The sequence below is a fragment of the Pleurodeles waltl genome, chromosome 3_1, assembly GCF_031143425.1.
Source record: "Pleurodeles waltl isolate 20211129_DDA chromosome 3_1, aPleWal1.hap1.20221129, whole genome shotgun sequence".
Classification (NCBI taxonomy): Eukaryota; Metazoa; Chordata; class Amphibia; order Caudata; family Salamandridae; genus Pleurodeles; species Pleurodeles waltl.
Genome location: NC_090440.1, coordinates 1,863,338,430 through 1,863,364,754, shown reverse-complemented (window position 1 = coordinate 1,863,364,754; position 26,325 = coordinate 1,863,338,430). Strand labels below are relative to the sequence as shown.

The 26,325-nt window shown below is 49.1% G+C and overlaps 1 protein-coding gene across 3 annotated transcripts in view; it reads left to right on the top strand.

Annotated features, from left to right (window-relative positions):
* The window catches only part of PIKFYVE (phosphoinositide kinase, FYVE-type zinc finger containing), a 1,212,885-nt gene that overhangs the window by 594,967 nt on the left and 591,593 nt on the right, over positions 1-26,325 (top strand). For all 3 annotated transcript variants that reach the window (XM_069225943.1, XM_069225942.1, XM_069225940.1), the window contains one exon: positions 1,500-1,671. In XM_069225943.1, the coding sequence (XP_069082044.1) occupies positions 1,500-1,671 (172 nt within the window). The remainder of the gene's footprint in view (positions 1-1,499; positions 1,672-26,325) is intronic.

The window sequence follows — 26,325 nt, the reverse complement described above, 5'->3', positions numbered from 1 at the left end:
ACCCTCCGCCAACTCCGCAAAATCTTCAAATGGGCTACTGCTGCAAGATAGTCCTCCCCCCGCCCTAGTCACAAGCAAGCTCGACCATGGCAACGCACTCTACGCCTGCACCATGACCAAGACCATCAGGAAACTGCAGCTCATCCAAAACGCTGCTGCGGGACTCGCCCTGAACCTCCCCTGCCAGGAACATATCTCCCAACACCTGAGACTCCTCCGTTAGTTCCTGGTGGAGAAGCAAATTAACTTCAGACTACTCACCCACACCGACAAGGCCCTTCACAACATCGGACCGGCCTACCTGAATCATCACATTTCTGTCCATAATCCCACCAGACCCCTCCGATCCACCCAGTAGGCACTAGCCACCATTCCACGCATCCAAAAAACCACACTCGTAGGAAGATCTTTCTCCTACCTCGCAGCCAAGAGATGGAACCAACCTACTCACACACCTCAGAGAAAGCCCATCACTCACCATCTTCAGGAAAAACCTCAAGATACGGCTCTTCGAATGAGGCCCAGACCCACTACCAGCGCTATAACACCCTCACATGTGAGAAGTTGTGCTTTAGAAAAATGGATTGATTGATTGACTCACTTGCTAATTTGTCTGAGTTGTGTGAACTTTTACAGTGACAGTGTTCTATAGTCTTCTGTGTCTGAAGCATGTCTCTCTGCATTGGCTAAAATCCTTTTAAGGTACAAGCTTTCAGAATAGTGTTATTGGGAAGAGGGAGACTTGCTCCTGATATTTGCTTATTGAGGAGTTGGGTAAAGCTTTGCAACACTTTGACCCTGCCCTCTTGTGAGAAGTTTCCTGGAATTTCCCTGACAGATGATGTTTCTTAACTATCACCTTCACAGAGTATTTTTTTTTTAGGGCCAAGCGCAGCATTTAATTTTTCTTTACTCTATATATAGGTTATAAAGGGTACATTTTTATCCTAGTTTATACTGCTTTAGGAATTCTTTTTCACTGAAGTTTGGAACCGTTGTTATGGAACATATTGTTTAAAGCACACCGGCACTCATACAATTGATACATATTGTGAGCTGTATAATAGATTTAAAAAAAAGCTCCTCTGGTTTTTTAAGGTAGTCTCTGGATGATCTTGATGACTTTGCAATAATTTGTTACTCTTTGTGTCATTGTAAGATACAAAATGTTACTGTTACTGAATGTTACAAACACTAATCTCTTTTTGAAAGGATGAAAAGTGTAGTAGCCCTTCTTAAATGCAGCCTGTGTCCTGCAGTTAGATGTCTTAGGAGAAAACACTTAAGTCCTTGTCATGTTTACCTGCTGTAGTCTGGGGCCATTAATATGAAAGACATTCCAAATTGTTCATTAAATTAAAGGAAAATAAAGGGGTTTGCCATTATCACCTTCAAAGAATTTATTTTGCCGTTGTCAAGAAAACTTTGATACCTTTTATTCCTATTGAAAATTACTGGTCTAAATGTTTGTGTCCTTTTTCTTTCACTTTACTTCCAAGGCCCTCTTACCAGTGTCCCAGTGTGTTTTGTGAGACACCCATGGTGCACCATGTCCGGCGCTTTGTCCATGGTAATGGATGTGTGCAGATCATATTGAAGGAGCTGGATTCTCCTGTCCCTGGATACCAGCACACAATTCTCACCTACTCCTGGTGTAGGCTGTGCAAACAGGTAAATCTGCCTCATAAACCCTGACTGAATTCTCATCAATGAGCATTTGACAAATTGTAAAGCAATATTTCCATACTTTTTCTGTGTACAGAAGAGGCAACATATTTCAGTTATGCTCTGTGATCTGCCCCCAAGTTCAGGGAGCTGTTAAGTATGTTAATAAATGCACATATTTTGCCAGCCTGTATTTGCATTATTTGTCTTTCATTATATATGGCCTGATTATAAGTTGGGTAGAGCAATATTTCTGGGTGGGATACTGCTCGACCCAATAACAGCCGGTCAGGTAATCCTGCACCAATATGTCCTGGGTGTGGGAGCACCTGAACATCTTTTACTAGCTGGAAAATCTGACTGGTAAAATCACATGATGCACTAGCTGCAATTGTAGCTTGACCTCTACCACACTCTCAATTTTTATTTGGGTGAGCATGGAATGCTTCACCCAGTCAGCTAATAATCTGTGTTGTCCCCTGCCGAACTCCCCACCCTTGCCTCCCTCCCCAGGTCTTCACTTTAGTTTACCACATTCTCAGAGCAAGTTGATTTGGACCTAAGTCAAGTCCAAGGGCAAACACTCATATTAACCAGATTTATGTATAGGGTATACCAGTTGGAAATGTTGTTTCTGGCACATGGTGTCGTCACAGATAAAACTGGCCACCTGGGAATAGTGGCCTAGGTCTGACCTAGGGTGTAGTGTAATTCAGAGGACATTGCACGGTTATACAAGGTTTGCAGTCCTAATAAGCATTTACAATTCCTCAACCCCGGGGTTATGCAGTGGGTTCTCGTGCAGAATCTGCTGTCCAAGCTTCAAGGTCCTTGTCGCTTCGGACATCTCACACTGCGTAATGGCCCTCCATGCATTGCTTCCATTCCCTGATCTTGGTTCTAGTTTAATTCTTGATCATGGGCCTGCTTTTCTCTTTTTAGGACAGTTCCAATTAAGAAAGTTGCACCAGTAGAGCTTTTCCTCATCTAGATGTGGCCCTAACATTGAGAGGCAAATCACATACCTGCAAGGTAAAATCATTGGCAAACATCCTCTGTTGACTTGTGCTCCGGTCTTCTCAAAGACTATGAATTACAAGTTGATTTTTGGCAATTCCGTATTATTTGGGTCATTTGTTGGAGGCCAGAACCAAGCAAAGTGTTCACAGGCACAAAGTATAGACATTGTTCAAAATGAGAAACCCTCATCTAAGAAGGAGGTAATGCATCTCTTTGCTTTGCTATCTTCCTTCCCTGTCCTCCTTGTAGGCAGGAAGAAGCTGTTTCTAACTGTAGCGAAGTACCCTCTTTCTTGGTATGGTTACCCCCTTTTTATGCCTGATGTCAGTGTGTTTGACAGTGTTCACTGGGATCCTGCTAACCAGAAACCCAGTGATTATGCTCTCTCTCCCAAAACTCTGTATTTCATTGGACAATTGTCACACTGGTGCCCCATTATAAGTCCCTAGTGTATGGTACCTAAGTACCCAGGGCAATGGGGTCCCAGGGGACCCCTACAGGCTGCAGCATATATTTTTCCACCCATAGGGAGCTCAAGCAAAGGGTTATGAGGGCTGCCACTGCATCCTGTGTGAAAAGGGGCAAGCACCCTTTCACTGCCACGTTTCACTGCACCAGGTCACTTATAAGTCACCCCTATGACAGGCCGCCTAACCCAGCAGGCATGGTGCAAAGTACGTGTGTGAGGGCACCCCTGCACTAGCAGAGGTGCCCCCACAAACTCCAGGCCCATTTTCCCAGACTTCGTAAGTGCGGGGACACCATTTCACACATGTTCTTGGCATAGGTCAATTCAACTTGTCAGGCACTCTTCAGCTGTTACGAAGGATCAGAATGGTAACAAAAGAATTCCCCCCAACATTATACAGGAGAGTATTGAAAACGGAATGTTGAAATTGTAGCTGAAGGCAGAAGTATTTCATTTGTAGGCACCTGTTGCTTGTTAGGCACAGTAAATAATGACATGCCTCCTAATCAACAACATCACTATGCATGGCTTTGTGTATGGCTACATGCATATAGTCTCTATCAGATGTACAAGTTACTTACCTTCGGTAATGATATATCTGGCAAATTCCTTACCTTAGAATAGATTTCCAAGCGATGCCATCCTCGGAGGAGGGCTGCTAACCAAGATCATACTAGAAAGTCCTGCAGGACTGAATGACCAAGGTAGCTGTCCCTATGGACCTGACTTTCCAGGCAGTAATGTTTAGTAAATGTGTGCAGGGATGCCCACGTTGCTGCCTGGCAGATATCCAGGACAGGAACTCCGCGTACTAACTCAGTGGAAGCAGCAGTTGCTCTGGTGGAATGAGCGCGCAAGCCCTCAGGAGGTTGCTTCTTTGCCAAGGCCTAGCACATTTTGATGCACAGAAGTAGCCATTGTGAGATGGTACGTTTTTGCACCGTCTTTCCCTTATTTGCACCCACATATCCATCAAAGAGTTGATCGTCCACCTGGAAATCTTTAGTACGATTGAGATAGAATGCCAATGCTCTTTTTGGATCCAGGTGGTGGAGTCTCTCCTCCTCATGAGAAGGATGTGAAGGTGCATAAAAAGTAGGTAAAGTGATGGACTGTCCTACATGAAAAGGTGTATTGGCTTTGGGAATGAATGAGGCCCTAGTGCTTAACACCTCTTTGTCAGGGTGCACAGACAAAACTGGAGGCTTAGAAGATAGAGCCTGAAGCTCACTCAATCTGCGAGCAGAAGTGATGACTACAGAAAAAACTGTTTTGAAAGTAAGGAACCGTACAAGACAAATGTGCAATGGTTCAAAGGGAGTACGCATTAAGTAAGGAGAAGATTGAGGTCCCACTGAGGCATAATAAACAGAGTGGGAGGAAATACATGGGTGAGACCCTTAAGGAATCTACTAACAATAGGAGACTTAGAGTGAAGGCTAATCAGGCAACCTAAGAAAGTCTATGATAGCTGATAAATAGCCTTTAAGGGTGCCCAAAGCAGAGCCCTGCTGGGCCAAAGAAAGAAGGAACAAAAGAACCTCAGAAAGAGGAGCAGAAAAAGGGATCAACAGATTTGTTGGTACACCATGCCACAAATGTATGCCAACAGGCGTATACCATTTTGAGTTGCTGCACAGTTGTCAATTAAGGCTTCTAACATTGAAAAATGTCATTCTCATTGATATAACATCTGCACAAAGAATTGTCAGTGACAGACCAACATGAGGCTTGTCTCTGGTGTCAGGGTTCCTTGCTTAACTCAGAATTGTGGGACATGTGTGCTTAAATTAATCCGAAGACCGCTCGGAACCTCAAGGCCAAATTGCATGGTAGGAAGAGTCGAAAGACCTGGTCTTGATTGACATTGAAGATGTGCATGCTCTCTCAGTCCCACAGCCCACTCCAGGGCCGACAGCCGCTCTGACTTCTCATAAGGTGGCGAATAACACGGCTGCACCACCAGAACAAGAGTTTTTTGTTCTTTTGACTCAGGAGCAACTCTGCTGCGACCTTGATGGAAGTCACTCTGACCCTCACTCCCTAGAGCGTCTTAAAAAAATAGACTACACATACACAAGCTGAACCCATCAAAGCATACGTTCCAAACCATTCCGCCTCAGTTGTGGGAAAGAACAGAACGGCAGACCCCATCAGCTGGTGCATGGCCAAACTGAGGATAATCTATTTCATGTAACCTCTGTATTAAGTTGAAAAACCACACTGACATTTTGAATAATAAAATAAGAAACAAAGAAGAGTCCAACTTTGCAAATTCACCCATTGGGGCCTCAAAATCTCATGCAGACTTCAATTGGTAAAAAAAAATCAGCCCTGCATTGATATTATATACCTAGGAAAATTATTTAGTAATAGCAAAATTGCAGATCTCCTAATCAAAACAAAATAAGAGACAAGGAGCAGCACCAGATTAAATTACTATTGTAACGCGACAAAAAATCAAAGGGAAAGTTTGACATTCTTAAATGCAGTAGTATTGTCAAACTATCAGCAGCTCATGCAGGGCTACCGTATCTGTATTAGTCTTATGTTGTCTCAATTGAGTAGTTTATTTCCGTGATGGCTAGAAACTTATGAAACTTCTGTGGCCGCTTGGCTTTTTGACGGCAAGACAAATTAAATATGCTCTAGAAAAGACCTATTTAGACAATGTGGAATCTCTATAACTGATCAGATTTTATCCGGACATTCTTGTTTTTGTAGTTTTGCAATTAGAGCATCAAGGAAAGGGCATCCCAAGGGATGTCTGATAATGTACTTGTCTTTGCAACTGAAATCAGATTGCAAATAAACCCTGAGCATTAGCAATACTAAAACATTGCTGTCACCTTTTAGGAAACCTAGATCAACATATACATTAATCCTTCAACAAAATTAAAGAGAAAGTTGATGAACAATGTACAGCAGTTAATCATGGCTATAAAAAATGAGCATCTAGATACAGAATGCTTGATAACCAGAGACGTCATTTCTACCTTAATGACAGATAACCCATATGAAGAAATAAACCTGCAAAACGTTCACTGGCCTATACTGCAGCAGATTGGCCTATACCGAAGCAGGTAATAGAAATTCAAACAGAGAAGAGATAAGCTAGGTGGAGCCTTCAGATCTGCATGCCACTCTGGTGAATACGAGTACTAAATGGAAGATTCACAATGAATCAACCAGTTCCCTTTACCCATGCCTCAGGGTCCAGGAATGCTGTACTGAGCTACATAGTAGCAAGTCTGCCAGTATTAAAGATCATTTGCTCTTGTAATTAATAAAGTGAAACTAAAGTGACCGCCTCAGACTTCTTCTTCAAAAGTACAAATCATCTTTTCAAATCTGGAAAATGCTTACAAGGTCGGCCTGAGTAGTACATCTAAGGAGGCTAAATTGGTTGGCAAATTTCCCGAAGAAATCACCTCTTTCTCTACTAGGCATTTGCAATCCTGGGCAACAGCTGACCAAGCCAAACAGGCCTCAAAAATATATTTTAAAACATAGGAAAACATCGTAGGACGATAATAGCAAAATTTCCCCTCCCTCAATCTAGAAGGAGAGGAAGCCTAGGACACTCAACATGCCGGAATAAATAGCTCACAGAAGCCCCACAAAAAGAAAAAGGAGCTGAACAGAGAACAAACAATACTCAATAAACAACCACTTGCCTGGTGGAGGTGGAGGACCGCTCACTGACGGAGCTCCTCTGGCCACCAACAATCTGCAAAGGAATCCTATGGCCATAGCAATATTTGACCCCCAGGCCGTGTGTCCCTGGTAGCTGAGGCATGTTGGGGACCTGAAATGAAAAGAAGCGGCGCCCCCGCACCAATTGTGAGACCGCGGTGACCGTGACAGTGAGGCACCACCATGGAGGCCTGGAAAGTGTGCCATCAAGAGTGCTCTGGCCGGTCTTCATTGTAGTTGGCAGCCCGGTACGATCGGGCAGGAGTGCCCGTAGACGTAGAGGAGTCCATGTGGCCCCAGAAGATGAGGTAAAGCCAGTACAGTGCCGGACAAGACTGCCCCGAGGAGGCTGCTGAAAACGGATGGACACTGGCAGGTGAGAGTGGCCGACTGCTGAGTGGGACTGGCGGCCTTAATTAAGAACTGGGGCAGACGTGCCAGATCTGAGTAAGCACATACGCACGGAGCGCCTGAACCCAGATGCTGATGCCTGACCTGCTGCAGACATGGCGAATTGGGAGCTAATGTAACCGGACCCCAAGGTGTGAAGATAGCCACCTTAAAGGGGCGCTAAGAGATAGCCTGTGGTCTGAAAAGCATAATCACAGAACCATTTATAGCCACTGCGGCTGGGACGGCTGGTTCACTGGCTGCGCTGACCAACAAGGGCAAAAGTGATGAAAACCAGCCCAAGCTACATTTCAACCAGCGTAAAGCTCATAAAACACAAGCGGAGCAGATGGCTGCGCCGGACCCTGGTGCGGGGGTCTCATCACCAGAGGAAGAGCCTGACTTAAAGCAGATACTAGCCGCAGTACAATAGAGTTTGGACAAAATAGACAGAAAAATTGACTCCCTCTCCTTGAGGATGGATAGAATGACGGAAAGACTTGACAAACACACAGAGCGCCTTGATCAGATGGAGAGGCGCTTTTCAGATACAGAGGATGACCTTACAACACTGCACTCCAACCAATCCATCATGAGCAAGACACCAGCGGCTCTGCAGATGAGTTGAGGATTTGGAGGCTAGATCACGAAGAAACAATCTTTGCATAGTGGGCATTGCGGAGTCAACCTCCATTAACAACATCGAGGGATACATCGAACGCCTACTGATCCAGTTGCTGGGTCGGAAAATGTTTTTAAACATGTTTGTGGTGAAGAGAGCGCACCACACCTCACAGCCTCCTCTGGGGGCACCACCTGGGCCCATGATAAAACTATTGAATTACAGGGACCGAGATGCAGCCCTGCAACGAGCGAGAGAACTAAAGACACCACAACATGAAGGGATGGAAATCTCGCTTTACCCCGATTTCACACAGCAAGTACAAGAGGCAAGATAGCAGTTTATTCCGGTAAATCGCCAACTACGAGAACTATAAATGGATTATCGCATGCTTTACCCGGCCAAGCTTCGGATCACGGTGGATGGCAAGCCAATGCTATTCACGGACCATAAACTGCTTGCCCAGTTTTTTAAGCAAAGGCTGGCCAAGGGGTTACAGCAGGATGTAAATACTGCCTCTCGCTAAGGGCAGAGAGACGAAGAACGCATATGGGACGTATGCTATTGCTGTCAATATTAGAATGATCAGTTGGACACAATGGAAGTTTCTCTGTACGACTTATGTGGTTGGTTGGACCGGTTAATAAGACAAGGCTGAAACGTGGAGGCGTAATGCAGGAAACACTACTTGGTCATTGGTCTTGGGTCAATGATGGTTGTTGTCTGCTTTACAATGCAGTTCCAGGGGTGGCCTGGGGGATGAAACATAACGCATAGCTAGTGGGGCACTCTCCGCAGGTGGACAGGACTAACATAACTGTAAGGTGGCCGGTTGAGACGGGCTGATTGGGGAAATGCCTGTTGTGAGTGGGGAGGGGAAACCTTCAACGAGTTACCAGAGGGATTTGTTTGGTTCTTATGGCGGTTGCTGACTCACCTTAGGAAAAAATCGATAGTCGATAGTACATCACGTGTCACATTGACAGACCACATATCTGACGTGTATGGCCGGACGGGGTCGGGCATTCTGAGGTTGCTGACGTGGTACTTCAGAAGACTAAATTATACCAGGATGGTGCGGAAGGTAGTACCATCCCTTCAGAGGCACATGGTCGACTTGGCTATACTGCAGGAAACTCATTTAGCCCTGTGTAGTGATATTCTTACCTCAAAGATGATGCAGGGGCAGTTTCTGGCAGTAGGGTTCACTTCCCACGCTGGGGAGTCATGATATGGGAAGCTAAATATTCAGGCATATGCCTCGAGGAGCTTTCAACAGACCCCTGTGTAGTAGATATGTTGTGGCTCGCTGCAGCAGAGGAGATCTCACCTTTCTTCTAGTCGGGCTTTATGGCCCCAAATATGACAATCCCTAGTTTTATTTTGACTTAGCTACAAAAGTGGCGACATGGGGGAGCCTCTTGCAGATTTGGGGAGGAAACTTTATTTGCACATTCGATCAGTTGAAAGAGCGATCGGGGGCACACACAGGGGACCAGCCACCACAGCCAGGACGGTGATAGAGATCGCAGCAGACACTGGGTTAGTAGACATATGGAGACACAGACACTCAGCGGGGCGAGGGGGTCTCCACTTATTACTTGACAGCACATGATTGGCACACACAATTCGCCTCTAGTTGGTATCCAGGACATACTTGGATTACTCGCCAGTCTCGATTGAAATTGGGGTGGGGCCCAGGCAAATCTCTCCATTTATGTGGATGTTCCTCTCATACTCATTATTGGACGTGCTGTTCCGAGATGACCTAGCCAGAGCTATCAAGGAAATCTTTTAGGTGATTATTGGCTCGGTTAATAGCATCAGCACAGTGTGGGAAACATTCAAAGTCTATATCCGAGGATCACAATAACTAAGCAGGCTGGGGTCCTGAAATCGCTGCATGACCACTTAGACCTTCTGGGGTGGGAAATTGTGCAATTGGATAGGGAACTCCTGCTCCTCCATGACTCTTAACATCTCACTCAATGGCAGACACTACCTGATAAACTTTAAATTCATCAGTAGAACATACTACACACCCCTTAGGCTCTTGAAGTATGGATTGCGCAGTGTGGCAGATTGCCCCTGATGCGGTGAGGGAGAGGTGGGCTTTCTCCACAAGGCCTGGACCTGCCTGGGCATACATCCTTTCTGGGAAAATGTGTTTGGCAAGCTGGAGGTCTTTGTGGGAAACTGGCTGGAACGCATGCCCCTCCTAGCCCTACTAGGCTATGACAGAGATGTAAAGGGAGAAGATCGCTGCTTGGTGTCCATGAGGGTGCTGCTGACAAAATGCAAGATGGCTGTGAGGTGGGACTGTGGCCCTTTGCCGACCTTAAAAGAATAGCATGCTGATATGTCATACTGCAATACTCAGACTGATAAATATATAATGAGTTAATCCCCTCAAAACACAGACCCAAACAGTACTGGGGATCCTATCAGAAATATTTAATTGGAAAGGAGACAGGAGAGCCTGAGGGCGATCAAGTGAGTGGTATTGGTGTGTGTAGATCAAATAGATAAATTGCTAGCTTTTGGGCATGCTACAGGCACTCTTTTGCTATGAATTAGTAAAATCCATCATTGTAGTATAGAGACTAGACTGCGGTATGGGCATCATCGTCATAATGTACTGCCATATTTAACCCTGCCAACGGTGTTTGGTACATACCTATTGGATTGCTCTGAAAGCTTGTTTGTACACTGTATGAAGCTGGTATGGTGTGTGGTTGGTATCTAAGGTACTTACACCTTATACCAGGTTCAGGTATCCGCTCTAATGAAGTGTAGGCAGTGTCTAGAAACCAGGTTCTCTAGAGGTCGCTGTGGATAGCAGCCAAGGCTTATCTAGGAGACATGCAAAATCACTGTAGTCACACAACACTTACACACATGAAAGAAAAAACTCAGTTGTACATAAATAAACGCACTTTATTTTTGGAACACAATACCACAAAGTACTATAGAGGCAACCCTCCAATAGGAGGTAAGTAATACACTAAGGGGGTGATTCTAACCCTGGCGGTCGGTGATAAAGCGGCGGCCAACCCGCCAACAGTCCGGCGGTCCAAAAAATGGAATTCTGACCCTGGCGGGAACCGCCAACAGAGACCGCCACATTAACACTCCGTCCGCCACGGCGGTACAAACAAACAGCGCGGCGGTCACCGCCAACAGACAGGCGGCAGACAATGTACCGCCCACCCTATCACAACTCACCAATCCGCCACCTTTTCCGGGGCGGGAGCCCCGCCGATAAAAACACGGCGGAAACAGACTACGAACGGGAAAACGCTCACCTCTATGCACTCCACGAGGAAGGAGGACAGCATGGAACCCGAATTAAACATCCTACCTGCTCTCGTCTACCTGCTCATCTACCACGAGTACGAACGCCGGCGCAGACGACAACGGTGAGTACTGCACCTATGACACAGGGGAGGGGGGAGGAGGAAAGGTTACGGCACACACATATGCGACACCCCCCCCCCCCCCCAAACTATGTACACACCAATGCAGAGCAACAAGTCACAGTGACACCACCCAAACCCCCCGGAAAAAATGCAAAGACATAATTAAATTGAGAATCAAAATTTATGTAAAAAATAGCCTCTGATAAGTCATGGTCAAATAGCAATAAAAATTATAAAAAATCAATTCAATATTTTGTGCAATCGATAAACCGAGGCAATTAGTCCTGCACATTTAACGAAATTCCAAGTGTCCGTGGGCCAAAGTGTATCAACACAAGGGCAAAGCCCACACAGGAGACCTGAGTCCGTTGGAGAGAACACTGCAGGGGCATCTGATGATAAAACTACAGGCACCTCAGGGGGAAGGGAAGGGGGGGGCACCACAGCCACATGAGTCCACGACGCCAGATCCACGAAGGGGCCACCATGCCCACTGTGCCATCCTGGGGAGTGCAAAGCCACAGTCTCTCAAGTCTCACAAGTGGGTGGGTTGCCCACTGTGCCATCCTGGGGAGTGCAAAGCCACAGTCTCTCAAGTCTCTACAGTGGGTGGATTGCCCACTGTGCCATCCTGGGGAGTGCAAAGCCACAGTCTCACAAGTCTCTACAGTGGGTTGTTTGCCCACTGTGCCATCCTGGGGAGTGCAAAGCCACAGTCTCACAAGTCTCTACAGTGGGTGGGTTGCCCACTGTGCCATCCTGGGGAGTGCAAAGCCACAGTCCATCAGGTGGATTACAGAGACCACTGGTCAAGGAGGAGGCATGGTGGGCACAATGAACCGTGAACAGTAGCTCGACACAGATCCGGCACTGTCATTGTGCCAGTGGTGCTTGAGACGGCGGGGCCCAGCGGAGCGGTGCTTGAGACGGCGGGGCCCAGCGGAGCGGTGCTTGAGACGGCGGGGCCCAGAGGAGCGGTGCTTGAGACGGCGGGGCCCAGAGGAGCGGTGCTTGAGACGGCGGGGCCCAGCGGAGCGGTGCTTGACAGGAAGGGCCCAGCAGAGCGGTGCTTGACAGGAAGGGCCCAGCAGAGCGGTGCTTGACAGGAAGGGCCCAGCGGAGCGGTGCTTGACAGGAAGGGCCCAGCGGAGCGGTGCTTGACAGGAAGGGCCCAGCGGAGCGGTGCTTGACAGGAAGGGCCCAGCGGAGCGGTGCTTGACAGGAAGGGCCCAGCGGAGCGGTGCTTGACAGGAAGGGCCCAGCGGAGCGGTGCTTGACAGGAAGGGCCCAGCGGAGCGGTGCTTGACAGGAAGGGCCCAGCGGAGCGGTGCTTGAGACGGCGGGGCCCAGCGGAGCGGTGCTTGCAGGAAGGGCCCAGCGGAGCGGTGCTTGCAGGAAGGGCCCAGCGGAGCGGTGCTTGAGACGGCGGGGCCCAGCGGAGCGGTGCTTGAGACGGCGGGGCCCAGCGGAGCGGTGCTTGACAGGAAGGGCCCAGCGGAGCAGTGCTTGACAGGAAGGGCCCAGCGGAGCGGTGCTTGACAGGAAGGGCCCAGCGGAGCGGTGCTTGACAGGAAGGGCCCAGCGGAGCGGTGCTTGACAGGAAGGGCCCAGCGGAGCGGTGCTTGCAGGAAGGGCCCAGCGGAGCGGTGCTTGCAGGAAGGGCCCAGCGGAGCGGTGCTTGCAGGAAGGGCCCAGCGGAGCGGTGCTTGCAGGAAGGGCCCAGCGGAGCGGTGCTTGAGACGGCGGGGCCCAGCGGAGCGGTGCTTGAGACGGCGGGGCCCAGCGGAGCGGTGCTTGAGACGGCGGGGCCCAGCGGAGCGGTGCTTGGCAGGAAGGGCCCAGCGGAGCGGTGCTTGGCAGGAAGGGCCCAGCGGAGCGGTGCTTGGCAGGAAGGGCCCAGCGGAGCAGTGCTTGAGACGGCGGGCCCTGTTCAGCGGTGCTCTTCTGCACGGCGGGCCCTGTTCAGCGGTGCTCTTCTGCATGGCGGGCCCTGTTCAGCGGTGCTCTTCTGCACGGCGGGCCCTGTTCAGCGGTGCTCTTCTGCACGGCGGGGCCCTCTTCAGCGGTGCTCTTCTGCACGGCGGGGCCCTCTTCAGCGGTGCTTGTCCAGTAATTCAAGGGAGCCAGACCTGGCCTGGACTCCCTGCTCAGTCGCCCTCCGACCGTGCAGTTGCAGGACCCTTCGGTGACGGAGTCCTGGGCCCTTTGGTGTCCTCCCTTACAGCCGGTATGGGGCTTGTGGGGCCCTCCTGCTCCGCGCTCCTGCTGGCTGACTTCTCCGCCCTGCTGCCCTTTCGCTCCTTAGAAGAGGCTCTCTGGCCCTTGCCTCCCCTGGATGTTGTGACAGGTGAAGTGGCCGAACTTTGGTCCTTGGGGGCAGCCGTGTCAGTCCTCTCACGGCGGCCCTTGAGTTTCCGGGTCCTCTTGCCTGGGGGGGGGGGGGGCTGGCTGTCCCCTTGCTGCTGACAGTAGTGTCACTGCTGCCAAAGGGTGGACTCCAGAACCCATGCACTACAGTGACACTCGAAGCTGGGCTGGTGGTGGCTGAGGTGCTCTTGGGACTCTTAGCAGATGGAGTGGGTGGGTCAGGGGAGGGAAAGAGGTTAAGATTTGAGAGGTAAACTTTTTTAGGACCAAGGTAAAGGGTGGGAGTAGTGGTGATGGGAGTGGAGGAAGAGGATGTGGTTGTAGGAGAGTCAGGTGTGCTGTCTTTGGGTGCAGGTGATTGTGACGTAGGCTGTCGTGAGGTGGATGGCTGTTGGGTGGGTGGCTGCCTGCGTTTGTGTGTCTTGGAAGAGGGGGTGACAGACACAGTGGGAGAGGACACAGGGGACGTGTAAATGGCAGTGGGGGTGGTGACTGCACGTGTGCGGACTGTACTGGAGGATGTGCTGGTGATGGAAGCACTGGCTGATGGAGGTGTGCATGCAGGTGTGAGTGTAGACGTCACAGGGAGGGAGGAGGGAGACGAGGAGGAGGGGGACACAGAGGTGGTAGTGACTGTTGCCATGTCTGCATCTGGGTGTTGCTTGGGTGAGTGTTTGTGGGATCTGTGGTGCTTGTGTCTGGATGAGCTGACCTTGGGTGTTGAGGTGTGTGCAGGCTGGTCTGATGGTGTGGATGGGATAGGCAGAGGAACAGGAGACAGAGACAGGGTGGAGGCAGTTAGAAGAGGGAGGCTGGAAACAGGGACAATGGCTGCCGTCAGTGCTGAGGCCAGAGCGTTGAACGATCGTTGATGGGCAGCCTGACCCGAATGAATGCCCTCCAGGTAGGCATTGCTCCGATGCACCTCCCTTTCTACCCCCTGGATGGCATTCAAAAGGGTAGTCTGCCCAACAATGATGGTCTGAAGGAGGTCAATGACCTCCTCACTGAGGGCAGCAGGGGTGAAAGGGGCAGGGCCTGAGGTGCCTGGGGCGAAGGAGATGCCCGCTTTCTTGGGCGAGCGGGCACGGAGCGAAGGCTGAGGGGCTGCTGGGAGGGCGGGGCTGGTGCGCTGGGTGGCGGCTGTACCTGTAGAGGCGGGGGGCCCGGATGTTGCCGCCACCGCTAGGGAGCTCCCATCCGAGGACGTGTCGGTGTCGCTGGTGTCACCACCGGTCCCCGTTGTGGTGCTCCCCTCGCCCTCCGGATCACTGGTGCCCTCGGTGTCTGTACCACGGCCCACCGGGGCCTTGTGACTTGCAGCTCCCTCGTGCTCCGATGCCAATTCTCCTCCGCCTGATGATGCTAATGCACACATGCACAAGAAGATGAAGAAAAGGGGTGGGGGGAGAAAAAATAAAACAGGTTGAGTGCATGCTATGTCAACACCGTTCGCGGAGAGGACAGACACAGGAGCCTCATGCACTACGCTGCGCTATCGGGGTATACTACTCAGTACTTGTGACCAGGCCTACAAGTCTATGAACAACAAATACACACATGGATGATGCAGGACCATGGATAGCTGTACTTGGCACCCTACAGAGGTGGGGGGCGGGGGCACAGGGCCATGCCTAAAGGAGAGGGCTACACTACAGAAAGCGCCCTGGCCTAATGTCACCCACAACCCTCCTCCCCCACCCAGACGCCTCCACTGCGCATAAAGATAGCAGAATGTGCTGATACTCACCCCCTTGTGTCTGCTGTGATGTCCTCAAGCGCCCATTCAAATCAGGGTAGGCCACTGCCAGGATCCGGGACATCAGGGGGGTCAGGGTACGACTTGCACCCCTCCTAGGTTGGGAGGCCATCCCCAGCAGTGACTCGGCGGTCTTCCTGGTTCCGCGGCGGATGTCCTCCCACCTCTTGCGGCAGTGGGTGCCCCGTCTGATGTGGACCCCCAGGGCCCGGACTTCCTTGGCGATGGCACACCAAATGTCGACTTTCTGATGGGCGCTGACCTATTTGACATGTACAGGGTAGGAAAGAAAATGTCATCATTTTTCTGCATGTTAGATGTGATTGCCCCCCCCCTCCCCAACTTTGCCATGTGGCACATGCTCTCATCTGTCGTGCGTTGCACTCCTCATTAGCTCCCCACCCCACCATCTTACATCCACCCCACTCCACACAGGCATAGCCCATTCAATGTGCACCCAGTGTACTTACCTGTTGGTCTGGAGGACCGTAGAGTAGCGCATACTGGGGGAGGACCCCATCCACAAGTTTCTCCAACTCTTCAGACGTGAAGGCAGGGGCCCTTTCCCCAGTCGCAGCAGCCATTGTCACTTCCAGACCAAGGTCACAGCAGCACTTGCAGTATAGGTCCTCTCCTGTGGAAGATCAGGTCTCGAGTGATTAATCTGATAGAAAATGGCGGTGCGTACCGCGACCATCGGCGCACATCCTCATTGGCTCCTGAAACCCATAAGCTTCAATGTTAACCAATGCGGCTTCGTACAGCGGTCTTCGACCGCCTACCGCCACGGTGTGCCACGCCAGCGCATTGACCTCACATCCCATTGTCCCACTTCACAGGTCAGGCAGCCGCCATTTCAAGGGCCCACACGGCTTAATTTCAACTGCGTCACACAGGCCTAGGCCTTGCATTGCCACACATACACGCCTTTCAATACATAGATAATCGTGTGCTATGCAAGCTGTGGTGAACGTACCTGTGATTTGCTTGACTCCATACTCCATGTTGTCCTTCCTAGGCACCGTCCGCTGGGACTTGCAAGGAGAAGGATGAATCCTCGCGTGTACCGACCGCTGGTGGACCTGTCGACAATGGAAGAACGCCATATTATACTACGATACCGACTTGACCGAGCCACTATACATGAACTGTGTGCCCAGCTGGAGCCAGCCCTGATGTCCCCCATCCGCCAACCCACAGGGATTCCCCCTCTAGTGCAGGTTCTGTCAGTCATCCATTTTTTGGCAAGTGGCTCATTCCAGACAACAGTGGCCATGTCATCTGGAATGTCTCAGCCTATGTTTTCAAAGATTTTGTCCAGAGTGTTGTCTGCCCTGCTGAAACACATGCGGAGCTACACTGTTTTCCCTGAGGAGGATGATTTGGCCACTGTGAAGGGTGATTTCTATGCCCTGGGACATATCCCCAACATCATTGGTGCCATTGATGGGACCCATGTGGCTTTAGTACCCCCAAAAGACGATGAGCAGGTGTACAGAAACAGGAAAAATTACCATTCTATGAATGTGCAGGTGGTCTGTTTGGCTGACCAGTACATCTCCCATGTAAATGCCAAGTTCCCTGGGTCAGTGCATGACGCGTATGTTATGCGTAATAGCAGCATCCCTTATGTGATGGAACAGCTACAGAGACAACGTGTGTGGCTAATAGGTGACTCTGGTTACCCCAACCTGCCTTGGCTATTGACCCCAGTGAGGAATCCCCGGACCAGGGCAGAGGAACGGTACAATGAGGCCCATGGGCGAACTAGGAGGATCATAGAAAGAACCTTCGGGCTCCTGAAGGCCAGGTTTAGGTGCCTGCATATGACAGGTGGATCCCTGATGTACTCACCAAAGAAGGTGTGCCAGATTATCGTGGCCTGCTGTATGCTGCACAATCTAGCATTGCGACGACAGGTGCCTTTCCTGCAGGAGGATGGTCCAGATGGTGGTGTTGTAGCAGCTGTGGATCCTGTGGAGAGTGAAGAGGAGGAAGACGACGGGGACGACACAGACAACAGGGACACAGTTATCCAACAGTATTTTCAGTAGCACACAGGTAAGAATCACCCACGCCATTTAACATTTCCTGAAAGCCTCCTGCATCTTTACTTTGTGTATTTCCCCCCAGTTTTTTTTAACTGATGTTTGATTTTCCATTCCCTTTTCAGTGCTGTATGACCCACTGCGTGACTTCTGCTTGGTTAGCCCATGGACTAATGCTTATTGACATCGGTATGTTGTCATCACAAATTGACTGAACATTATTGAACAGTAATGTGTTATACATTTGTAAATAATACAGGCTGACTCCTGAATGATTTCAGTGCAATGGTTGATTTATTTTTAGTGCTAGATATTGGTACATGATATTAAAACGGTGATGGGTGAGGGTGGAGTAATGTCCATGGCAGAGTCCAGTTCTCAGTTTCACAGGTGCATTGTCCATATGCCTGTGGAAGGATGGAGCAGGGGCAGTTCAAGGTTGGACAGGGTGACAATGTGGGACAGTGGGATGACATCAGGGGGTATCTTATGCTGGCGGGGGTCTTGGCATCCTACTCTGTCTTCCTGTGAGATCTCAGGTTCCGCTTGAGGGGTGGTTGTTCTTCAGCAGGAGGTGGGGTTCTGGTGGCCTGTCGTTGTGGTGGGGCCTCCTGTCCACTAGCGCCGGCGGAGGTGGTAGGCTGTTCCTGGTCCTGGCTTGTGACAGGGGCCCTTTGTGGTGCCACATGGTCCCGCAATGTGGTTTCTATCCGGTTGAAGGCCTGGACTATGGTCCCTATAGCGGTACCGATGTTCCTGAGTTCATTGCTGAACCCCATGTAGCGTTCCTCCGGCTGTGCCTGGATCTCGGTGAACCTGGCCAGTACCGTCGCCATCGTCTCCTGGGAGTGGTGGTATGCTCCCATGATGGTGGTGAGGGCCTCTTGGAGAGTGGGTTCCCTGGGCCTGTCCTCCCCCCCCCTGTCGCACAGCAGCCCTCCCACTTGCCCTGTTTCCCCGGGCCTCTGTCCCCTGGATCGTGTGCCCACTACCACTGCCCCCAGGTCCCTGTTGTTGTTGGGGTGTTGGGTCAGCCTGGGTGCCCTGTAGTGGCGACACACCGCTGATTGACGCGTCCTGGAGACAGAGGCATGGGCCCGCTGGGTGGGAGCTGTGCTGGTGTTCCCAGAGGGGGTTGGGTCTGCTGTGGCCTGTGTCTGTGTGTGGGGAACCGACTGTCCAGAGGTCCCCGATGGTCCGGGCTGGTCATCAGGTTCTAGGTCGACAGAGCTGCTGTCCTCACTGGGGGCCTGTTCTGGGGGTGGGATGGACAAATCTGGACCCTCCGTGGCGGTGTGTTGGCGTTCGGGCCCTGCAGGGGTAAAATAGTGTGGTTATTGTTTTTGTGTGTGCCATGGCGTGCATTTTGTGAGTGCCCTTGTCCCCCAGTGCTGGCATTCCCTTGTGGGAGGTGTTGTGAGGGTGGTTGGGGGGGGGTGTATGGGTATGTGCAATGGTCATGCTTTGGTGATGGATGTCTATGGTTTGTGTTGGCATTCAGGGGTTGGTATTGTTTAGGGTGGGTTGTGCTGGTGAGACATTGGCAGGGAGGATGTGTGCTGGGGGGGTGAGGGTGGGGGTGTGGGTTGGCATGCTGGTGGTTGGGGGGGGGTGAAGTAGTTGAGATTCGACTTACCAGAGTCCATTCCTCCGGGTACTCCAGCAAGGCCATCAGGATGCAGGATGTTTACTACCTCTTGCTCCCATGCTGTGAATTGGGGTGGAGTGGGTGGGGGTCCGCCGCCAGTCTTCTGCACAACGATGTTGTGTCGCGACACCATCGAGCGCACCTTCCCCCGTAGGTCGTTCCAACGCTTTCGGATATCTTCCCGATTTCTGGGATGCTGTCCCACAGCGTTGACCCTGTCTACGATCCTTTGCCATAGCTCTGCCTTCCTTGCTATAGTGGTGTGCTGCACCTGCATGCCGAAGAGTTGGGGCTCTACCCTAATTATTTCCTCCACCATGACCCTGAGTTCTTGGTCCGAGAACCTGGGGTGTCTTTGGGGTGCCATGGGGTGGTGTGGATGAGGTGTGGGGTGGTGTTTGTGGTGATGTGCGTGGTGATGTGTGGTGATGTGTGCGTAGATGTGGTGTGGGTGATGATGTTGTGTTCCTGTGTGTGTTGTGCTTTGCGTTCCCTGTGCGCTCTCTCAGTTTATTGCGCCTTCTCTCAGATATTTGTGGTTGTAGGGGTTTGTGGGTGATGTGGGTTTGTGTTTTATATGGTGATGGGTGTGTGGGATTGTTGTGTGTATGTGTATCAGGTGTGTGTATTTCAAATTGTCCAATGTGGCTGTGTTTTGTATGTGTGTGTGTATTTTGACCGCGGCAGTGTGTACCGCCAATAGAATACCGCGGTTAAAAGACCGGCGTGTGGATTCGTGGGTCAGAATGGCATGGGCGTGTTTGTGTTGGCGTGGCGGTGGAGGTTTGGTCATCTCCAGTTTATCGCTGCCCGCTGATGAGGCGGCCTTCCGTGGATGTCGGGGTTTTGGCGGTTTCACAGTTGGTGGTCAGAATGACCGTGGCGGTTTGCCGCGGCGGTAGAATGGCGGACTTCTGACCGGCGGTAAGGACCTTTTACCGCTGAGGTCAGAATCACCCCCTAAGTATATACACTAGTAAACAGTAATAGACATAGAAAAGGTTAGAAAACACTGCAAATAGCAATAACCAGTAGGGGAGTCCAAACCATTTACTAAAAAAATGGAATGCGAACTTAGGACCCCCACAACTTGAATTTTCCCAAACCACCCAAAAAGAAAAGCAGACACCCAGACAAGACTGCAAGAAACCAGTGGTGGATTCCTGGAGAAGAAGACCTGTGGAGAGAGGGGACCAAGTCCAAGAGACACAGTGGAGTCCAGGAGGAGTAGGAGCTACTACCCACCCAACTGTACTTGCATTAGTTGTTCGACAATGAGGAAGAACAGGTCAGCACTGCTGCCCTGGAGCTGGAGAAAAGTTCCTGATGGATGCAGAAGATGTCCCATGCTGGAGTGAACATCGCAGATGGGTGTCCGTGCAGGAATTCCACCAACAAGCCTTGGCAAAGGCAAATTCGTGGTTAGTGGAAAAGTGGTGCTGCTGGGGACCAGCAAGGCCCAGGAGGACTCAACGAGGAGGGGGAGTCACAGGAGACCCTCAGCGACACAGAGGACCCGCAGGAGCAGAGGCAGCACCCACAAGAGTCCCACAGGATGGGGACACAGAAATTGCAGGAGTCCACCCAGCACTACAGAAAGGGATCCCACGCAGGAGAAGAACCACACAGAGGGCTGTGCATCGCAGGAAGGAGTGCTGAGGGCTGGAGCTGCATGTAGCCTGAAGTTCCCTAGAAGAGATGCGAACAAGCCTTGGCAGCTGCAAGAGATGCAGTGCAAGGGGGTACTGTCCTGTGTGGGAACGCAAGGGCTTACCTCCACCAAACTTGGACAGCTGGCTGAGAGGACCAGGAGGACTACTCTGGACAACCCCCGTGATACAGAATCCACGCAGCTCAAGATGACAGAAGATCCACGCAGCCAGTCGATGTTGCTGTAGGTGCCTGCTGATGCAGGGGAGTGACTCCTTCGCTCCCAGAGCTATTCCTTCTTCCTTCTTGTGCAGACTGAAAACTTGCCGCCCTCAGAGGATGCACAGCCGGGGAAATGGTGCAGAAGCTGTTAAACTGTTGCAAGAAGAGTCTTCTTCGTGGATGCAGATTGTCGGTTCCTGGAGGGTCCAGTTGCGGTTCCAGTGGCTAGAAGTCAAAGTGGAGGTTGCAGAGGAATCATGCTGGAATCTTGCAAGCCGAATCTGAGGACCCACCCCAGAGGAAGACCCTAAATAGCCCAGAGAGTGGGCTTGGTCACATATCCAGGGGACCCACCTACCAGGAGATGGCACTGAAGTCACCTGTCTGAAGACTCAGATGCTCCCAGAGTTCCCTGCCAACCTTGGAAACAAGATGGCAGAACACAGGGACCCTCTGGTGGAGCTCTGAGCACCACCAGGGGCGGTGATGGACAGGGAAGTGGTCACTCTCCTGTCCATTGTCCAGTTTTACGCCAGAGCAGGAACTGGGTGTCCAAGAACCGGTGTGGACTGTTTTATGCATGAAGGGCACCAAATGTGCCCTTCAAAGCGTACCATTGGCATGGGGATGCTACCCAACCCAAGCCAGTCACACCTGTTTCCAAAGGGAAGAGGTTGTTACCTCCCTCTCCCAAAGGAAATCCTTTGTTCTGCCTTCTGGAGCTTGATCAGATCAAGCAGTAGGAGGGCAGAAACCTGTCTGAGGGGTGGTAGCATCTTGGGCTACCCGGAAAACCCTGTAAGACTGATGGTAACAATGCTGGGGGTCCTTTGAGGAGCCCTGAGAGTGGATGGAATCATGCTTCAAATACTTGCAACAGCAGTGGGGTATGATTTCGACATGTTTGATACCAAACATGCATAGGTTCGGAGTTACCATTATGTAGCTTGGCATAGGTAGTGATCTACGTCCAGTACACACATAAAATGGCATCCCCACACTCACGAAGTCCAGAAAAATGAAGCTGGAGTTTGTGGGGGCACCACTGCTAGTGCAGGGGTGCTCTCACACACAGGTACTTGCACTCTGCCGTCTGGGCTAGGAGGGCCTGCCATAGGGGTGACTTACAGTGACCTGGTAGTGAAAGGGTGCAAGCACCCTTTCATGCAGGCTGCAATGGCAGGCCTGCAGAACATTTTGCATGGGCTCCCTATGGGTGGCATAATACATGCTGCAGCCCTTAGGGATCCCTTGGTAACCCAATGCTCTGGGTACCTATGTACCATATACTAGGGACTCACATGGGGGTACCAGTATGCCAAATGTGAGGTGCAAATGTGTACAAGTTACCAAGTTAGAAGGGAGAGAGCATAATCACCGGAGTCCTGGTTAGCAGGATCTCAGTGAACAGTCAAACACTCTGACAACAGGCAGACAATGGAGGTAACCATACCAAAAAAGGGCACTTTCCTACACACATCAAGCTAGTATTGTGTGGAGAAGTAACTGCCATTTGTTTGAATTGTTACAAATGTAAAAGCATAAATATTTTTTTTTTTTTTAAAACAACCACTTAACATCGACAATGGAAGAAAGTACAAAAATTAAGGACTGAATACATTCTGAGAAACTGTTCCTGAACTTGTAAAGAATAGAATGCAATTTTGGTCAATCATCAACAACTTAGAAAACATACAACATAAATATCACAGAACATTCGTACATTTCTCACTTATGAGCCCTTATTGAACTTTTTAAGTAGATGAGTTTTTCTCCATTGAGGTAATAATGTTCGCTTCAGAAGCGCTGCACTATGAATCTCTACAACTTTTAAGTGTGATTAAAAAGAGCCGGTCGGACAGAGCACCACGGCAAAAATGGTTTGCCTCCAGGATTGTTCACATCAGATTTGAATCTTTGGTCAAGTGACCAGACCCTACTATACAGCTCATATACCAACAAACATAAGCGATCCCAGATTCCTGAGGGGCTCAGTACTTAAGCTCCTATGTAAGAAAGGCCTGGCATCAAATCAGAGGAACAGTGGATGATTAATTATTTGTTGATCTCTTGCTCTTCGATTTATGGTCATGAGCGGCTGGTTAAAATTTTGTCCCACTAAATCCAAAAGCTTGTAACAGGGAGATCGGACAATAACAAGCATTCTAGCCCTCACACACCTAATACTAAAATTCTCTCAGCATCCATTCACTGTTATAAGTCTGTTTTTAGGTTTCAAATCAGCCTTTAATAGTGTTCTACATTAAGGGAAAAGCATAATAATTGGGAAATACAGCTGAAGTTTTTACGATTCATGCAACTACTTTATTATAACACCTGGTTCACAGTGAAAGTGGGCGAGGGGCATTTAGTTTCAACCAAGATATACCTACAAAAGTCAAAAAGCAGGGGTGCGTTTAAGATTTTTTTTCTTTTCAACCTTCACATTGCAAGCTTAAACAAAGCACCAGTTAACGTAAACTCCTTATCGTTCAAATTGTTGAAGTAGTTTTATTGAGTAAAACGTAAATTAGACTACAAAGATTGATACACTATTGAGTTAAGTAAAAAAAAAAAAACCTTGAGATCCAGCTGGAAAGTCGTCGTCCTTGGCAGAAAGGTCAGAAATCTTGGTGCGTGGTTCGTGCAAAAACAAAAGAGGGGGAAAACAGCGTATTAGTATCTTTACATTAAAGCTGATTCACTTTCTCCGATCATCTATCCTTAATGAAAACCGAAGCACGTCCCGTCCCCTTAAGAGCGCTTTCAAATCTTTACTGGGGAAACAGCAGGGACTGTTATTCAAACCACTGAAAATCATAAGGTGCAAACTTTACCTCACACTGACATATGAAAGAACGCTACTAGAAAAAGAAGCTTCTGAATTTAATCACCTGTAAAATTTATTAATACCTATTTTACTTATCGAGAAATGCTTCACGGGCTCTCATAAGGTGAAAATTCGAGCTCCTAAGCCAGTTATTTATACACAAGACAAACATCTGGTGGGACTTATTCCACTTGGGCTAGCACCACCAAAGATCTGCGAGCCTCTGTTTATTACTTCTATTCATTCAAACTTAATTCCATTACTGTATATACCGGTGCATAAATCCCCCACATATAGATGTTGGGCGCTACCCATTACGCTACCCATTACTGGGCATATATTGACGCTATATTTAATTCATTGTCTTACACAGACTTTGTCAAACTTTGAAAAAGCGATTGTGCAGACGAAGCAGTGCTCACATAGATTTAAAAACAAAGAAAAACATAAATCCACATACAATACAATGAGGCATTGTAAATTTCACCAATGGTTTCCTGATTTGGTATCAGTCATTATGGGAAGGCCCACACCATGGGCAGTACCCACGTAATTGCTCATGTTACAACCAAATGGGTGAATATTGTCAAGGTTTTGACCTCATAACAATTTCTCTGAGTCTCATCAGGACACCATTGTCAATCTAAGACACCTACAAAATTCAATAAACACAAATGAGATAACGTTTACATTTCCTGCATCTCATACATCAAAGTGAGGTGGGAAATAGTGAATGGAGTACAAATGTATAACTCATTACACATACCAGCCACAGCCATTAGTGCATCTTAATGGTAAAAAGTCAATCAAAGTTACAGCACCCAGTCCTTAGTTCAGTGTGTAGAATAATCCAGTGAGTAAGCCAGTTATTGGCACTTTTTTTTCCAAAATATACCCCAAACCAAGGACCACACCAGTGCATTTTTTAAACTATCTAAAATGGTTATAAGTTAAAAAAAACACGGTCAAAGTGGTGAAGTAGTACTACAAACTTTAGAAATTAAAGCTGTTGGGAAATGCCAAAGATTACGCAAACATTAAGTAAACCTGTCAACAACTCATTAAAGCTCGCCTCATGAGTCCAGGACAAAAAGGCACTATACAAGCGATTACATTCCTAGATGATCATTAACAGCTATGAAGCATTTTGCAGTGCATATCAAATGCAAGCTAATGCTTTATAGATTTAAGAGATTCCCGTCCAGTGATTCAAATCTGCCTTTTGAAACGCTTTAGGATGACGCATGCTGATTTGCAGCTATGTAATTTGATCTCTGTTTAATCACTTGAAAATCCAAACTTAACGGCAAGCCCTTATCCAGGGCTTGAATATTAAATATAAGGTTTGTGGAATTTATGGAACTTGCCGAAAAAGTTCTGCAAACAGTGGAAAAGAAACGGAAACTGCATCTAGTAACTGAAATGTTGAAGACTCCGCTGTGTAACGCCATGTTAATAGCAGTATTTTCAGCAGGGAACTCCAAGAGTGAGATAAAAAGGCATGAAGTGTCTGGTAGTGGTAGAGCCATGAGATGGATTCAAGACCACGCCGCTTTGGTGCTCATCACGCTGACACACCGGCCGCATGCTTCTGAACAGAGCTTTGAGCACCGACACTCATTTACAAACTAAGCCTTGAGTACTTTACATATTTTGCCACAGTATTAAATCCTGTTATTGAATGAACTATAAAGCAGGCCGGTCAAACATTGTTAATTTGTGAAGATACCAAAATCTGGTAATCTTAGTGTCTAATAGAGACTTCTAGTTGCAGATTCCTTACCCTAGAATTTCCCCCAGGTGTCAGATTGGATCCAGAGACTTTTCTTCGTGCATTACCCTTGCACGTCGTCAGGTTGCGTCGGTCGACTCTGCGGATGTCATCGGTGTCGGGGTCGCAGTGATGACATTGGAGTCATATATAGATGCCGCCTATACACAGTGACGTCAGTTCTTTTCTTTTTGCGCCACACGCTTGTAGGAGGCTGGCCTCGCTTATAGTGGGTACCTGATGGTACTTACACCTTGTGCCAGGTCCATTTACTCCTTATTAGTAGATTAGTAGTGTTCTAGCAGCTTAGGCTGATAGAGGTAGCTATAGCAGAGCAGCTTAGGTTGAACTAGGAGACATGCAAAGCTCCTACTATACCACTTATATCAAATAGGTACTATAGCATAAGAAACACAATACTCAGGGTTACCTAAAATAAAGGTACTTTATTTTAGCGAGTGTGCCAAAAATATCTCAGAGGATATACTCCCTTAGGAGGTAAGTAAAATACACAAAAACAGTCAGGAAGTAGTGTAAACAGTGGAGAATACAATAGGCCTAGGGGAAACACAACCCATATACTAAGTGTCGTAGTTTGGACTCTTGCTCTGAGCAAGACTGCTGGTCTCAGGATGACAGTACTTTCGTTTGTAGGTGACTAAGTCTTTTCCTACAACTAGTTGTAACTGTTGTCCAAACCTTACCGGCTTACTAGCAGTACCTCACCAGAAACACAATAGTAAAAGGTG